The sequence below is a fragment of the Dermacentor albipictus genome, chromosome 4 (genome assembly GCF_038994185.2).
Source record: "Dermacentor albipictus isolate Rhodes 1998 colony chromosome 4, USDA_Dalb.pri_finalv2, whole genome shotgun sequence".
NCBI lineage: Eukaryota > Metazoa > Arthropoda > Arachnida > Ixodida > Ixodidae > Dermacentor > Dermacentor albipictus.
The window spans coordinates 105900628-105916917 of record NC_091824.1 but is presented as its reverse complement, the minus strand read 5'-3'; the positions used below and the strand labels follow the sequence as shown (position 1 = coordinate 105916917).

General features: G+C 43.9%; 2 protein-coding genes across 7 annotated transcripts in view; one reads left to right on the top strand and one right to left on the bottom strand.

Moving 5' to 3' along the window:
- Positions 1-16290, top strand: part of LOC135920938 (uncharacterized) — an 842780-nt gene that overhangs the window by 734886 nt on the left and 91604 nt on the right. The window lies entirely within an intron of this gene.
- LOC135920942 (cytochrome P450 3A16-like) overlaps positions 1-16290 on the bottom strand; it is a 43005-nt gene that overhangs the window by 3249 nt on the left and 23466 nt on the right. Inside the window, exons 6-10 of the mRNA XM_070537364.1 lie at positions 7811-7920; positions 6732-6880; positions 5903-6018; positions 2668-2809; positions 215-375 (exon numbers count right to left, since the gene is read on the bottom strand). Coding sequence (XP_070393465.1) covers positions 215-375; positions 2668-2809; positions 5903-6018; positions 6732-6880; positions 7811-7920 — 678 coding nt within the window. The remainder of the gene's footprint in view (positions 1-214; positions 376-2667; positions 2810-5902; positions 6019-6731; positions 6881-7810; positions 7921-16290) is intronic.

Below are 16290 nucleotides of genomic sequence, written 5' to 3'. Positions count from 1 at the left end.
AGGTATTCTTTTCATTTCAATTACTGCTAACCCCAAAGTCAGGGGTCACAACAGAGTTATCAATGTTGGTATTTTTCATGGACGAAAGGCAAACACTCTTAACAGGACAACTTAAGCTAAGCCTTCAATTTGTGTAATTTGTTGCAGGCATTATAGTCATGCCCCAACATAAGCATGCCCATATGCTGCGACGCACAGAAAGAAGTGTACTTGCATTCGCGTCAATGCACTCGTCCACTTCATTTCGTAGTTTCTCTTGTACTCTGGGGTTTAGAGCAAGCAGGTACACGGTGAAGGTTATCGCTGACGTTGAAATCACCTGACCAGCCAGTAAGGAGAACACGCACTGCGCCATTGCTTCCACTTCACTTAGACCTTCGGGGAAGCAAACATGCACTCAAGAATTGATTTCAGCAATCAACTCATAGACTGTTCATTGAAGTACTGAAAACGAGAGAAAACTGTGAAAATGTTTCGTTGTCTAATAAAAAACAGTCTTGGTAAGAAGTTAGCAAAAACAAAAAACAGCACGCTTGAGGACCCTTCATGATCCCAGTCTGCAGATTTCCTGCGAAGTCGTTTCCGTCTAGCGGTAGCAATAACAGTTTCGTTGTCTCTAATTGAGTCCCACACTTTAAAACGTTGCCTGTATATAACTGGCGCGTTTGAAACCTCAGCCACACATACCACTTCCGAGAATTCGATAAATTTTTACACGGGTAGTTATCCATGCAGACACATTTTAAGTCGCCAGAACATTGCCCATTGTGCCCCGCTCCTCTTCTTCTTTTTTTTGCTAAATTTAATCTTTGTTGTGTTACAATTTCTCCCAAGGCATGGCAAATAATTCTTCGTTGTTCGTACAATATATTTTTAAAGCTCCAGATTATTTTCATACGTAATTTATTGCAAAGACCTTGATTAGTACCCGCACTTTGACATTTTCGTACACATTACCTATAAGGCACACCTTATCTTTGCCAAATGTAAGCAAGGTGCCTTGTTTACTTCACGGAGGTCACCAAAGAAACCAACCGTGCATGTCGTATGACGCATGGCAAAAATAAGAGCTCTAGTAGTGATTTGCAACACTTATAACTCAACCAGGAACGTGAGAATTTTGTCAGACATTGCATTATCATGACCTCCTTTTCAACGAAATACAAACTTAATGTAACCTACAGTTATGTCGGTAGAGTGAGAAGCATGGCTGATAGCAGTCATATGACAATTTCTAAGACCAAATTAAGAAATTATTTTCAAGCGATACATGTGATCCATCCACATTTACCTTTGCACGGAAGTTTACCATAGCGCTTCTATCATTTTCGCTAAGTTCCAGTTCTCCGGGGCAACGGGATAAACTGTGCGCCACTCGTAAAACTATCTCATAACGCTCCAGAGCGCTTGTATACGCAATTTATGAACAGAGCTCCAATCAACACATCTATTTAGAACTTTGCAAATACATCAACCATTTCTAAGCCCTTTCTGTCACCAAACATAGAGAAGTTTCCGCGTTTAGTTGGCTGCGGACGGCAGGCGAACCTCATAAGGCGTATGGAAAATGCGAAAAAATACGAGGGTTCAATAAATATTTCTACTGCTTCTAATAAAGGCAGTAACGGTAAGATTTCGCGGCATATTGCTCTCAATGTGCCCTACGTACATTTCTAACACATCAACAGTTTGTGTAATGTAAAGTTATCTGCAGACATACTCCTTTAGAATTTTTTTTACAAAAGCTTGATCCATATGTGTTTAATCACGTACACAAAGTTTCGCTACCCTTCCGCCCTGGTTCAATAAGATTGAGCTTGGTGATATTTGTAGTTACGCCGAGGAAGCTGGATAGCCTTTGCCTACGCATTACCCAAAACCAGTCTTCTATTTTCGTCAAATAGAAACCAGGTACATTGTTTTGTTTACCAACGACACTGGAGAAACCAATAAACCTGGTATGAGACATGAAAATTATAAGTATCCTTACGTACATTGAATGTCGAAGCACTGTGACTCTTGCGCACAATACACTTTTCTCTTCGTCATGTGCTCGAATTGGGCAAAGTCAATTTTCAGGGTTTACCAACCAAATTTTGCGGGTAGACCAAGTCAAGTTCGGGAATGGGCCAGGTCATTTTGAACATGGGTCAACTCAATTTTAGATTTAGGCAAAATCAATTTTGCGAGTGGGCCGCACAAATTTTGGGTATGGTAAAGCCAGTTTTGGGAGTGGGCCAGCTTAGTTTTGAATGTGGCTCAACACAATTCTCAAATTGGGCAAAGCCAACTTTGTGGGCAGGCTGTCGCAATTTTGCGGTGGGCCAAGTCAATTCTGGGAGTGAGTAATGTCGGTGTTGAAAGTGGGCCAACCCAATTTTCGAATTGGGCAAAGTCAATTTTTTTTCTGTGTGGGTCATGCCGACCATCCCGTGACTGATGGGCGTGGGATATTGAAGCGCGAAAGGCAGTAGGTCCAGCGCCAAGAACGTGACGTCATAACTTGGTCATGTGGGTTTTGTAACCATCCGATGTTAACGCCGGACGCTCGCCGGCCTTTCCGCTTCGTGGGGCATATGCCTTCACATTAACGACTGCAGTTGATATTTAAACGCTATACTTGTGTCCAAACGCTGAAAAAGCGCTTAAGTACATTTTTTTACTTACGTTTATTACTGTCTGCCGAAACTTGCTTAGTGCCCGAAACAAGACCAAAAAGCTTGTTCGCTTGCTTCACTATACTATCTTCTTTGGAATCCAGGCTGCCTTCTTGGGCATCCATGATGAGTTGCAAAAAATCATCGTGGCGCTAAGAAGAGGCATGATGTTGCTATCACATTGGTTGTTAAGATAAATTTAGTATCAGAAGCAAGAAAAAATGCTAGTTTAGGAAAACTCATTGGCGGACTTAAGTCAAAAGTTGCTCGAGGTCATATATGTCCATATGTCCAACTACCCAATATGGTGGATCAATATCAATGGCGATTGACTTTTGAGCAACAAATGACCTTCATTTCAGCATCGGCTTTCCTAAGATTGAAAATTGTATTAGGGGGATTTGCGGGCGAAAACAAAGATCTCATTCTGAGGCACGCCGTAGTGGGAATTGGGTTTGAGCACCTGGTGTTCTTTAACGCAGGTGCACCTAAATATAAGTACACGAGTGTTTTTCTATTTCGCCGCCATAAAAAAGCTGCAACCGTGGCCAGCATTTGATCCCGCCACCTCATGCTTAGCAGCGCAACACCAAAGCCATTAAGCAACCACGGCAGGTTTTTTCTTATGATGGGGGGCCAACTCCAAATAAGCAGCTGTACCATGCTGTATGCATGGTAAAGAACCCTTAATGGTTGAACTTAATCCGATCGCCTTACTGTCGCGTCTTTTAATACCCACGTGGTGCTTTCCCAACGTATCGTTAGCACATGGCCAAATTAGTTTTTGTGCATTGGCATTCTTAAGCTACTCCACGCACTTTCCGGGGGGTACTCATGTATGTGTGTATGTACGCAACCCTTCTCCCACCTACGCGGGTCACTGGGTGGTCCGCGGTCACATGAGAGGCTCTGCTGAGGGAAGAGGTTTCGGAACCGACCATCGGACCAAGCTGTGTCACCGAATGTGTGCTAATATTTACATACGTGCTGCTCTTCAACGACACCCTTTCACACCGATGTGGGTCGCGGTAGATGCGGTACGGGGTAGGTATCGCTGTTCAAACAAACTCTTTGACGCCAACTTGCAGTATTGGGTATGTTCCACGCGGCCTGTGCTGGTCTTCAATGAACATCTTTGACGCCAACGTATGTAACTAGGCATGTTTCACTGGGAATGTACCGCTCTGAAATCTGCCGCTCTACAGGTGGAATCGAGCCCATATCACAAGGGTTCCTCAGGGATAGCAACCTGATGCATTAGCGGGCTGCATCAGAAATGCAAAGGGCATATGCCATTTTTAAATTAAAGTCTTTCACATCAACGCGTTAGGGAGGAGTGCCATGAACGCACTGGTTGTATGGCGCTCTTCAATGAACGTGTCGCCAACTTGTTATGAGAACTTGTTCGACTGAGAGTATATCTTTCTCTAGGAGTCTTTGCTGACGAGTGATAATGCACTTTATCATATGTGTTACTTGGGTGATGCGTTGGCGAAGAGGTACTGGGTACGTGTGGCCTTGTCATAAAGCTATGTGAAGGCCTAGTACGTGGAGTCCTTACTTCCTTGGAATGAGATTACCATTCAGATGCAAGGTGACGTATGGTGGTGTATTGGCCTTACGACTTTTTTTTATTTGTAAAGAAGCAGCTGATGCGACTTCACAGCCACGCAGGTAAGCTTAGGGTGTTGAATGCTCTTATACTATGCAACAACTTCCTGTAGTGCGTCTTGAACTGCTCTTTCCGACTCTTTGGTCACCCAGGTTGTTACAACACCGGCGTACAGGGCTTGATTTGAGTTTTGATATTTGTGCTGCATGTTTGGAACACTGATAGCTTCGCCATGGGGCACACTGAACAGGGTCGCTGAGAGAACTAAATCCTGTGGAGTGCCTGAACCGGAAGAATTTTATGATGTCTGAATGATTTTGCCATGTGCAAAATCTATGTGATCAGATCGAAATGCACTGAAGTGCCTTTCACGTAAGGAACGGAGGTGCAGTCGTTTAATATCTGGTCATAGAAGGACTTCTGACTGGGTAAGCTCTATCATTTTATGGATTGAAAACTTTTAAGAGCAGCACCGTGGAATCTAAGTGGGCTTAGCTTTATTTTTGTACGCACTCCTAGTAGTACATGGTTCGAACCATAAATCTTAACTTAGCATAGAAACTACTATAAAACGCCTTCTTCAAAGAGCGTGTGTTTTTCCTTATTTATAGATATCAAAATATTTGAACCGATTGTCAACTGGCTTACACATAATGGAATATTGGTTCATGCCTTTTACCGCAATGCAAAGGCGTTGGTTCGGTGCTTGCTTTCTGTGGACAGGTACATTCCGCTGCTGGCATGAACGTTGTTCGCATGCACTCTAGCAGACTACCATTCCTGCTGAGCTGCTGTGTCACGGGTTTTATCTGGACGAGCAGTTAAGATCAAGCTAACATTATCTATACTTCGCTTGGCACTGACTAACACCAACGGTTTCTCACCAGTCTCATCCCGTCAACGGCACTCTCGCGGGACAAGCTCCCCCAGCATCGGTCATCCCAGCCAACGAGCACCACTGCAGCCTTTCCCCTTTCCCCCCCATTCCCTTCTCTCCTGTGTCTCCCCACCTTCCGCACTCTACCCTCCTTTTTACGAAATCCCTTTAAGAGCTGCACGCCACCATCCCCGAAGAATACCCCCTGAAGAAGGAGCCGAACAGGCTCTGAAACGTTGGGCTGATAAAATACACTTATTTGGTTTGAGTCAGACTGAAAGTCCTAATCAATTTCCCAACCCGACAGGTAATTCTGTCGAAGTGTTTAGCTTCAAGTCTCATGTCGTGCACTGTCATAGTGCGACGCCTGCAGCGCCGCTGGCGGCGCTATTCATCAAGCCAGCATGGTGAGACACGTGGTATCTGCCATGGCCCTGTTTCTTCGGTCCAGCCGCAGTTTTCCTGCGTACTGCGTCGCGTCGACACACCGTCCAGTCGAGGAGATCAAACACGATTATAAGCATTGCTGTCGCTGTCAGTGATTTGCCATTTTTTGGCAAAACTGTCAATTTCTTTAACTATAATCGTGCGCAGTTCATTAACCAAACAATAAAGTGACGTGCATTATGTAACGACAAAACCACTTACACGGCAAATTACTATCAGCAATTCCGCACGATTCTAGCAATGCATTTTCAACAAATGGTCGCACCTACTGCTCCACCAATTCACTACGCATTAACACGAGGTACGTACCTGGCCAGTCTGGCGTCTTTCGTTTATGAGGCGTTGGCAAACTTTTCTGAAGTACCCCAAGTCATCATCGGTCACTAACCTTAGTCCAAAATACTTCCTGAGTCCTGGAAAAAGTGCTGAAAGTGATAGCTGACATTAAAATTTCAATTAAACCTGTGAAGGAAGGCTGGAACAAATAATATGCGACAGCTTCCGTAGCTTTAGCTAATACAATATGTGCATTTTAATGTCTTTTTGTGCGAAAGTAAGCTTGACAAAGAATCGGCATAATTTTCTTACAATTTATAAAAAAAGCGCGGAAAGTGATAGGTGGAAGGTTTTTTCGTGTGTTCTTTATTTTACGCTTTACGTAACAATACTAGACTATGTACATTCACAAAAGCCTTACAACCTTTGGTGCGTATCTTTTTATCACAATCGTAATCATCTGCCTTGCCGGAGTGTCCTTTTCTGAAAGCTCTCTGTTCACTACTGTCCTGTTAAGAGTGCTGTCACGTTTATAACGCGCACGCAGTTCGTGATCTGCGAGTACCGATCACGCCAAGTTAAATAAAGAAGGGCACGCGAGATAAATGACCATCATTGTTGTGTGGCAAAGATCACTCTCCAAAAGTTGTAAGCTGGTTTTAGAGTGTAAAGCTAATAGCATGTCGCGAAGTTATTGAACGCGCTATCAAGTTGGTGAAGTCGATGACATTGTCCTCAACGTTGGAAGTAGCATTGCTGAACGGTTTAAAGCAAACGCGTGCTCGTGTTTCTGTGTGCGTGTGGGCGTATGTGTTTACGTGTGTCTTTGCGTTCCATATTCAGAACCGAGACCAAGGCTTACTTGCAACAATAACCTTCCAGGACATTCTTCTAGCAGATGATGCCTTATTGACCTCTGTCGCAAACTCGTTGGTGGAGTCCGGGTGGGAGTAAAACCTTGTGCTGAACGCGCACCTTGCGATCACGTCCAGTGAATAGTGGCCGAAGAGTCTGAGAGAAAGCAATGCATACTGGGAGTGTGTGCGTGTAGGGATGGGGGGGGGGGAGGCGTAGAGGCAATTTTTTGTATTGTAATGTTACATGAAACTTAAGAAAGTCGCGGAAGCTCCGTCACACACTAATGCTCTGTGGCAAATGTCATACATCCGCGCATATCTCTCGCGGCCGTCTAGGTGAGGAAGGTTCACAGAACCATTGTCTTGCCTCAGAACGGAACCGGCTAGTTTATATTAACACCCTCGCGCATGAGTATGAGCTGTCGGCGGACATCGAGAATGTGTTTAAACCTTAGATATATATCTAATGAAATGTGGTGGAAGTGTTGTAATTAAAGCCGTTAACCAACTGACGGTACTGATGTTTATCAACGGCTGCGGGATCATCCAGAAATGTCAAAGAGTCACGGCCCATCGGGAAGGATCACCTGGTTTAGCGGATGCAATGAAAGCCTCGGTCCTTCTTCAGTCTTCTTGCAATATGAGAAACATAATGGTGCATATGCGTGGCGATATCGCCGTATTTATTAGAAATAACCTATCGCGACTATCACTCGCAGCCGACACAGATGGATGGACACGGATGGACACAGAGCGCACGACGAAGCTCACATTTGATAGACATAATGCGCAGAATAAAAATAAAAGAAAAAGAAAGATGACACTGATTTGTAGAGTTTTGCGTCGTCGCAAGGGAAAGCAAGGGCTATTCGACAAGCCGTATTTGACAGTTCTGAATTACTTTGGACACCTTGTATGGTTTAACGAGCATTGAAATCTCAACACACGAGCCCCTGTGCTTTCCATAACGGTTGATATGTGGCTCTTTGAACGGTAACCATACATGCGACCTCACACTCAGCCGCATAACGCCAAAGCGGCCGAGCCAGCGCGGCGATAGCACAACGTGCGAATTCTCGCTTACCTTTTCACATCGATGTCTTCATTTCTTTCCGCGGCTTCTTTCAGGTTGTCGGACGTAATCATCGCGCAGTTCTGAATCAGCGCATAATTCTGCAAAGCATCCCACACAACCTTCGCACACAAAAGCAGATAAGACAAAAGTACGTTTGACGGAAAACTAAGTGATCATGTGATATCGCAACTAGAGACAGTTGCTGGTTTAAAAGGCTGCGGTAATTCAGAATTTTTTTAGAGTCAGAAAGCATGCGGGGTTCTTTACTGTAGAACGTGAAAGAGAACAGTTAAAGCAACACCGAACCGAATTTCGATTTGTATGATACACTGTTGTGGATATTCTCAAGCAAAAGCGGTCCGGCGTGAGCAATTGCTGCAGCCAAAAAAAAAAAAAAATACTTGTTAAGGTTTACAAACTGACCTCCGGCAGCTTATCAAAGATGCAACACTGGTATTATTCTGTGTGCCATCTATAGATACTGTTTCATTATAGAATGATCGTGTGCTCAGTGAGCGCACATTCCTCGAAATTCTATATTCTTAGGGTTTTACGACAATAATGACCCCCTACCAAGACACTAAAAAACACTTTCTTGCGTAGATCGAAAAATACAGAACATTATTCAACACACACTCGACAATTTAAGAAATGAGCTCATAAATATTGCCTGGCAAGTCTATGACTCGAAAACATGCGATGAAGCCTATGATAATTTTCTGCGCCTGTTTAAAAAAGCGTACTTCGAATCATTTCCGCTTATCCTCATTAGGAAGTCAGCACGACCACGTAAACCTTGGATAACTAATTACTGCCTCAAACTAATCAAGAAGGATAAGCTTTTCAACAAGTTTTTAACCACACGCAGCCCAGAGTACTGGCAACTATTTCGAAAACAAAGCAACACAACCAATAAATTCCTGCCGTAATGCGAAACGCGCGTACCTGCACAATATTTTCTCTAGAAAACAGTTATAAGCCTGAAGCCATGTGGAAAAAAATTAATGTCCTTTTGAATCGTTCCAATGCAAATCAAAATATCACTGAATTAAATTAAATGATCAATCAGTACAGGGTACTAAACTGGCACAAACTTTTAATGACTTTTTTCTGAATCTAGGCAAAAGCTCCCATAACTTTGAAGCAATTTATGTGGTTGAAAAAAAAAACCCAAGAGCCTTTTTCTAAATCCGACGAGGGAATCTTAAGCTTTCGCAATTCTTTGTTCGCTAGAAACAGCGCAGCTCTGGACATATATAATGTGCAATAAAACCTGTAAAATACGTAGCCGATTTAATTGCACCGGTACTCACTCATATCTACAATCACCTCGCCATATCATATCTACAAAAACAACCTCGCCAATTCCCGACCAATTTCTCATCTACCGCTGTTCTCTAAAGGTCTGGAGAAACTGTTACTTTCTAGGATTTCTTCTTTCGTAGGTAAATTCAATTTGATGACTGAATGTCAGCTTGGTTTTCGCAAAGGTCGATCGACGGAGCATACTTTGTTACCACAAAAAAGAAATTATTCTAAAAGCATTTCAGGAAAAACAGTTTGTTATTGAAATATGTGTAGATCCTTCAAAAGCATTCGACAGTTGGAACCATGACACATTATTAGTGAAACTTGAACTTTGCGGGATAAGAGGAGTACCTTTAAAACTTTTAACATCATATCTTAAATACCGGGAACAGTGCGTTTCTATCAATGACAGCCTGTCTCCTCTGAAGTCTATAAATGCTGGTGTTCCACAAGAAAGTATTCTTGGACCGTTCTTGTTTAATTTATATGTTAATGATATCACTTTTCAATATTAGCAAAACAATATTAGCAAACACAATATCAATATTAGCAAAACACCAACTTATATAATCTACGTGGATGACACGACTTTTCTATCTCGCGGGTCCAACATTTAAAAACTTCGGTTAAACATCAATGATTTTCTCCAAGGCCTGCTGACATGGCGCATTAATTTACTAAAAATCAATACAAGCAAAACTAAAGCAATCCTTTTTACTCCTAAACCGTAGTCAGGGGTTCTCACAGAAAATCTTATGCTTAACAAAATGCCTTTAGAAACTGCTGACTCTTTCAAAGCACTTGGTGTATACTTCCACAAGCATATGTCCTGGGATACGCATATTAAAGACATTATTACCAAACTTTCGAGGACTGTCGGCATTTTGGCTAGATTACGTTTTTTTCTCTACCACTCAATATTAAATTACTGATTTACAACGCGTTATTTTTGCCCAGCTTAAACTACTACTTTCTTGTATGGGGCAAAACTACGTCATCCAATTTACAACAAATGCGTGCACTTCAGAAAAAAAACCCTTAGACTCACAGCTGGAGTGCCCTTCAATGCACATATAGAACAACTTTTCATGCTGTTTAATGCAGTACCTGTTCCTAATTTATATTCATAGAATATGGCCAGACGATATAAACATAGCGTGAATACTAGGGAAGACATCTAAATGTTATTATCGCACTTGAAGACTATGACACCTACATACAACACACGCATCACAAAGTATTGGAAAGTCCCGTTTTGTCGAACTAAATATGGAGAACAAATGCTTCAACACAGCATACCTGTACTTCTAAATTTTTTTTCATGAACGAGAGATTGATTGCACAACTGTCAGCAAAAACACACTGTGCTCGATCTTTATGACGCATTCATGATATCATCTCTTCTACTTCCATGTGCTTATCTGAAAACTAAAATGCATTTCATTAAGGGCATTTCATTTCATGCATACAACCCTGCAATTCTCTGTATTTTGTTTATTTTTTCTTTTTTCCTACAGAGAATATGTGAAATAGTGGTTCGTGCCTGAAATTTCGGTATTGAAAAGTATGCTGTTTTGTTTTTAACTCTCCTTGTACTCACATTATGTTTGAAATGTTCGAGTGGCTCTGGCTGATCCTACTGTATGCCCAGCGCTAGATTAAAGGGGGGGGGGGGTAAGGGTGCTGCAGCCCAGGGCCTCACCTCGGACAGTAGAAGGGGGCCCATTTATTCTAACCTGCTTAGTATACGGAACCATGGGCAGCGGAACTGCGAGCGACATGTATGAAGCGAGAAAACCGGAACGAGCAGATGGGGGCCCCCCGCCTAATATTACAGCATGCGTTTAGCCTGATCATTTTGGGAGAGCTTGTCGAGCTGCAAAAACAGGAATCCCCCGTCACCCCGGTGGGGCCTTCTTTCTTACGAAGCGAGGTGCGTTTGCGAGGAAGAGTTTTCGTGGTTTCCTGTCATTCCGTCGGTCCAGTGCTTTCTGGAGAGGAGGGGCAAGGGGGCAACACATAAACTTCTTATGTGGGATGAGGACCTCAATCTCTCTTGCCCCTCGTCACCACCACGCCACCCTTCACCTCTCAAATAGTTCCGCCGCTCTCCTTTTTCTACAAAGGATGTGATGCAGTACCCAAGAGTGCCTCCCATTCGACTTCAGTTTACCGTGATGGTAAATTGGGCGGGGGAGGATGAGTACGATAGCAGATGATGATGAGTCTGATGGCAGGGTCTAACCAGGAAGGAAAGAAGACGTCACACGTGCTTTTGTCCGCGTGCCGTGGGGCATGCAATGTTCACTGTTCGGGCTCGGGATGTGGAAGAATGAAGGGGGAAGTTGGAGAGCTGGACAAAAAGCCTGTCTCCAGGGCCCATTCCTGCTAGTGGCTGCAAACCCTCGCGCACGCTTGACGGAAAAAGTAGGTCAGACTAGCCGCCGAACTTTCCATCAAGAAGTAAAAAAGATGACTCAGAGGCGACGGAGCGCGCGTAACTTCGCCCGCGCTAGGAGTCGCCCTGTCCCCTTCGTTCTCGCGCTCGGCGTCGACGGGGCGAAAGAAAGATTGAGAACCTCCCAGAACAGACGATTGCTCCTAGCCAATAGGAAGACGAGACCGGAACTAGAGGAGTGAGTTTGTGCGGAGAAGGAGCGAATTTGTACAAGGAACTCTATGCGTATGTGAACGCCTGCTTTGGCGCTAGTAACAGGCAGACGCGGCGCGCCTCTATAGAATGAAGTTGATCGCGGGCTGCGATTCAGCGCCGAGCCGCCGGTTAAGCTTGCATAAGCCCGCCCGCTTCGGAGCTCCCGGGGGACGCACCACTCTCGGCCAGCCACGGACCATCTAGGTAGCGTGCGCCAGTCATCGGGACGGCCACCGTTGGACACCTGCTGTCGCGTCGGACTGACGAAGGGCCCGGTGAACAATTAGCATCCATTCATGCGAAAATACTCGGTCGGAAGCATCAAAGTGGTCTGTCTAAACGAAAGGCGAAGTTAGAAAGAGAAGAGCGTGAAAAGAAACTAGCAAAGATGACAAATTACCTACTGAATGCAGCTTCCGCGGAGCAGTATGATCGCTCTACCCATAGTCCATGTCAAACTCCCAATAGTACTGACTGTGCTTCTGTGGAGGACTTGCCAACTCCATCACCACGGTTTCCTGGCAAGAAGCAAGGTGTGACTCATCTTGGTTGTCTGGATCCTGTGAAAACGGTGCCAACCACGGTCGTCCATATTTCTCAGCAACCGACGCTAACCGAGCCCTGTCCTTTTCCTGAGTCAGCAACGTTTCTGCTACTCGCCCGGGCCCCTGCCACAGAGCTCCAGGAGTCCGGTCCGCCACGCCCGATTTCTACTACTGCTGATCAACAGGTGCCAAACCTCCCCGATGAGCCTCCTTCTACTGACGAGTGCCAGGAAACAACACTCCAAGAACCGACTCACTTGTTTCCTGTTAGTTTGGCTTCAAATAATCATGTTCCTACCCACAAAGTGTGCCTCGAGAGGACGAATGAGACGACTTCTCGTTGCGGCCACAGAGAAGTACAGACACCCCCGCAGCAAGAGGTACGTTGCGAGATTCACCGAAGTGACCCTGCTAAGTGGCAGGACGTGATTACTGAGAGCTTTCTGAGTGTATGCCTTGAGAAACGGCCATTATATTTTCCAAATCGGGTAGAAAATTTTCCGTCTTCGGAAAGGTAATACAAAGCTCAAAAACGCTATATGTCACGTCTTCTTTTCGTGCGAAAGGCTGTAAATGGGGAGGCGTACGAGCGACACTGGTTAATGTACTCGGAGTCCAAAGGTTCCGTTTACTGTTTCATGTGCAAACTTTTTTCGATTTCAAGCAACTCCAGTGATTTCACCACGCATGGCTCTTCTGATCGGAAAACAGCAGAAGAAAGATTTGCGCAAACGAAAATAGCGTCGAGCACCGGAAATACGTGGCAGCATGGCTCCCCCGCCCTTACTCGAGCAGCACAATTGACAAGGAGCTGGTTAAGCATCTTGTCACTGAGACCGCTTACTGGACAGAGGTGTTGAAGCGCGTAGTCGTTGTAGTTAAGCTTCTAGATGAGCGTAACCTAGCGTTTAGGGACAGTGAGATTTTTTGTTCACCGAGAAATGGGAATTATATGGAAGTGCTTGAGGCCATTGCCAAGTTTGATCCCTTTCTAGAGGAGCACATCAAACGCTACGGGAACAAAGGAAAAGGTTACTCATCGTATCTCTCAAAAAAACATATGTTGTGAATTTCTCGACCATATGGCAAAGGCTGCCAAGGAACGTCTCGTTGACGAAGTGAAATGCGCAAAATACTTCTCTTTAATTGTTGATTCGACTCAAGACTTTACTCAACGTTGACTAACTGTCAGTTGTTTTACGATACTATTTAAATGGGAAAGTGTACGAACGTTTTCTTGGATTTGTTCCAATTGAATCGCATATCGGCTTGTACCTTTTCCATACCGTGATGTCCCTCTTGACGACCAATGGCATCTCAATTGATGATTGTAAGGGCCAAGCTTATGATGATGCGAGTAATATGTCAGGAAATGACAAAGGTCTGCAAGCTCAAATGAAACACCTGAACGAATTGGTAGTCTACGTCCCGTGTGCTGGTCATTCCCTGAAATTAATTGGCTCGTGTAGCGTTGACAGTTGCCTTGAGGCAGTCAAATTTTTCGCTGTAATTCAGAGACTGTATTTGTTCTTTGCTGCCTCACCTAAGCGATGGAGGTACCTTTTGGACAGCATGGGCGGAACTGGCCAGTAGCTTGTTTTGAAAAGTCTCCTGAGACCAGGTGGTCTAGACAGGTTGGATTATGTAAGGCCATTCTGAAAAATTTCAATGCAGTCTTGTGTTGCCTTGAAGCTATACCAAATAACGAGGAAGAAAACGGTGACACTAGGAACGAAGCGCACTCTCTCTTCAAGAAAATGACAAAACTAGAGCTTACATTCATGTCGATTTTCCGGAGTGAAATCTTGGAACGCTTTGACAAAACGAGCGTAGCACTTCAGAAACCAGGCCTAGACATTTCAACTGCTGTAGATATGCTGAGCTCTCTAGAAGGCTTTAAGTTTCTGCGACCTCCCTTTATACCTTCAATGAGAGTACGCACACTAATTACCAGTCCATGTTATCAGGATGAGGGCAAACGCATCGTTGTTAGTAAGCACTCGGACGGAAAAAGCGATAGTGCGCTACACGGTAGAAAATAGTTTATCGCAGAGACCTACAATGTTGTACTTGACAGTATAGGCTCTGCTTTGCGAGTGCGAAAGGCTGCCTACACTGAACTCTGCGAAATGTTCGGATTCTTAAAATTGCTGACAGAAGTTGGGAGCGAGGCCTCTCTGGCACAGCAGGCTGAGAAGTTGGTGTAAACCTACGAAAATGATTTGGAGCCAGCATTTTCCGCTGAAATCGTTCAGTTTGCGAAATTTCTGCACAACTCTGTGAGCCAGGACACGAGTCCCCTGGGAATAATGAAGTTGCTGCAAGGAAGAAACCTTATTGATGTGTTTCCGAACCTTTCTACTGCTTTGCGAATGTACTTAAGCATACCCGTGCCAAACAGTGAGACCGAACGATCGTTTTCGAAGTTGTCGTTGATAAAAAATCGCCTTCGTTCGAGCCTTCTTGACGACAAGGTGAAGTCGCTTTCTATCATGTCCCCTGAAAGTGACCTCCTCCGCGATCTATCCTTCGAACAGGCTATATTTGATTTCATCAAAGCGAAGGCGCGAAAGATGCCATTTTAAAAGAGGACTGTTTGCGCTTTACATGAATTGTTCCAATAAGTTCTTTGCGTCGCCTCTCAGCCTCCATGTTGCCAATGAAACGCTCAGCAGTGTAATTCAATATGTGCAAATCTTCGTTGTTCGTCTCTTCTTTGTTCTACTTGTGATATCTAGCGTGCTTATAAAGAACTGTATTTTTGTTGTTTTTGATAGTGCCACGTTTATTTGGTGTCGTCCTTGCTTGTCTTACCTTTAACGAAAATATTTTCAAATAATGTTTTGTAAATACAGTTGGTAATTTTCATTTGTATTCTTGTGCATTCTCATGGTGTTTGTATTTCCTTAAGTATTATATATATCCATTGCATATTTATAGAGTAACGTGTATAACGATTACTGCAGTCTGATGGTTGAATTTAATAACGAATATTTTGGATACAATCACGCGTCTCCTCACGGTATTAAACTTAGTGATGCAAACAAAGCCTAGCTTCAGAAGGATCGACATCTGAGCTGTGTTGTCTTTTCTACTTTCTTGTTCGTCTTGAGTGCACTAAACTTTTCCTTGAAGCCTAGCTTTTGCTGAAAACAGAATGCAGATTAATCACAAAGTGACCATATGTGTTGGTGTTTTCAACAGCACGCGTTTCAAGCAAGTTTTGTTGTTATTTTTCTTATAATAATAGCATTAAGAATAATCCTGTTTATCGCACTTCGTTCTTTTTAATTTGGTGGAATTAAAATGAAACATGGAATATTTCCCGTAGCGTAGAAGGCGACAGGGGGGGGGGGGGGGCGTCAGTATAGGGAAAGGGAGCCTGCATGCGCATTAGCCCAGAGCCCCTATTTTTCTTAATCCGGCCCTGTGTATGCCTCGTAAATGGGGTCCGAACCTCTGTCAAGTGAATTCACTTTCACGTTTTAGTTCAGACTTTGCCCCATTCAATATGGAAATAACTTCAATTCAATTCCATTCAATTCAACTAGTTGTTAACATGGCAACTTTTCCAAGTCTCTGCTTTCACCTCGAGGAAAACTTCAGGATATTATCCTCATGTGGTGGATTGCACTAGGATACTTTCCCATTGCTGAACGTTGCGCGCTGTCGCAAGTTGCCTCTTTGTTGGAAAAGAAGAAAATATTTCTGTGCGTCCAAGCTGGTAGTTGAAGCAAATATCTCTCTTGGAGAAAGAACAGTCGCACTCACACGATAGCACGCTGGTATATACGTTTCTTACTAGGGAGTATGAGTAATAGCCGATCTATCTTGTGTAGCGCATAACCTCAATAAAAGCGGTTGTTTGAGGTCATCTAATGCCGGGACTGGTCCACAGAAACTCTCCACACACCACTGAACATTTCAACATCCCACCAGTGCTTACAATGATGAAAATTTATTTGATAATGCGCGATCGATAA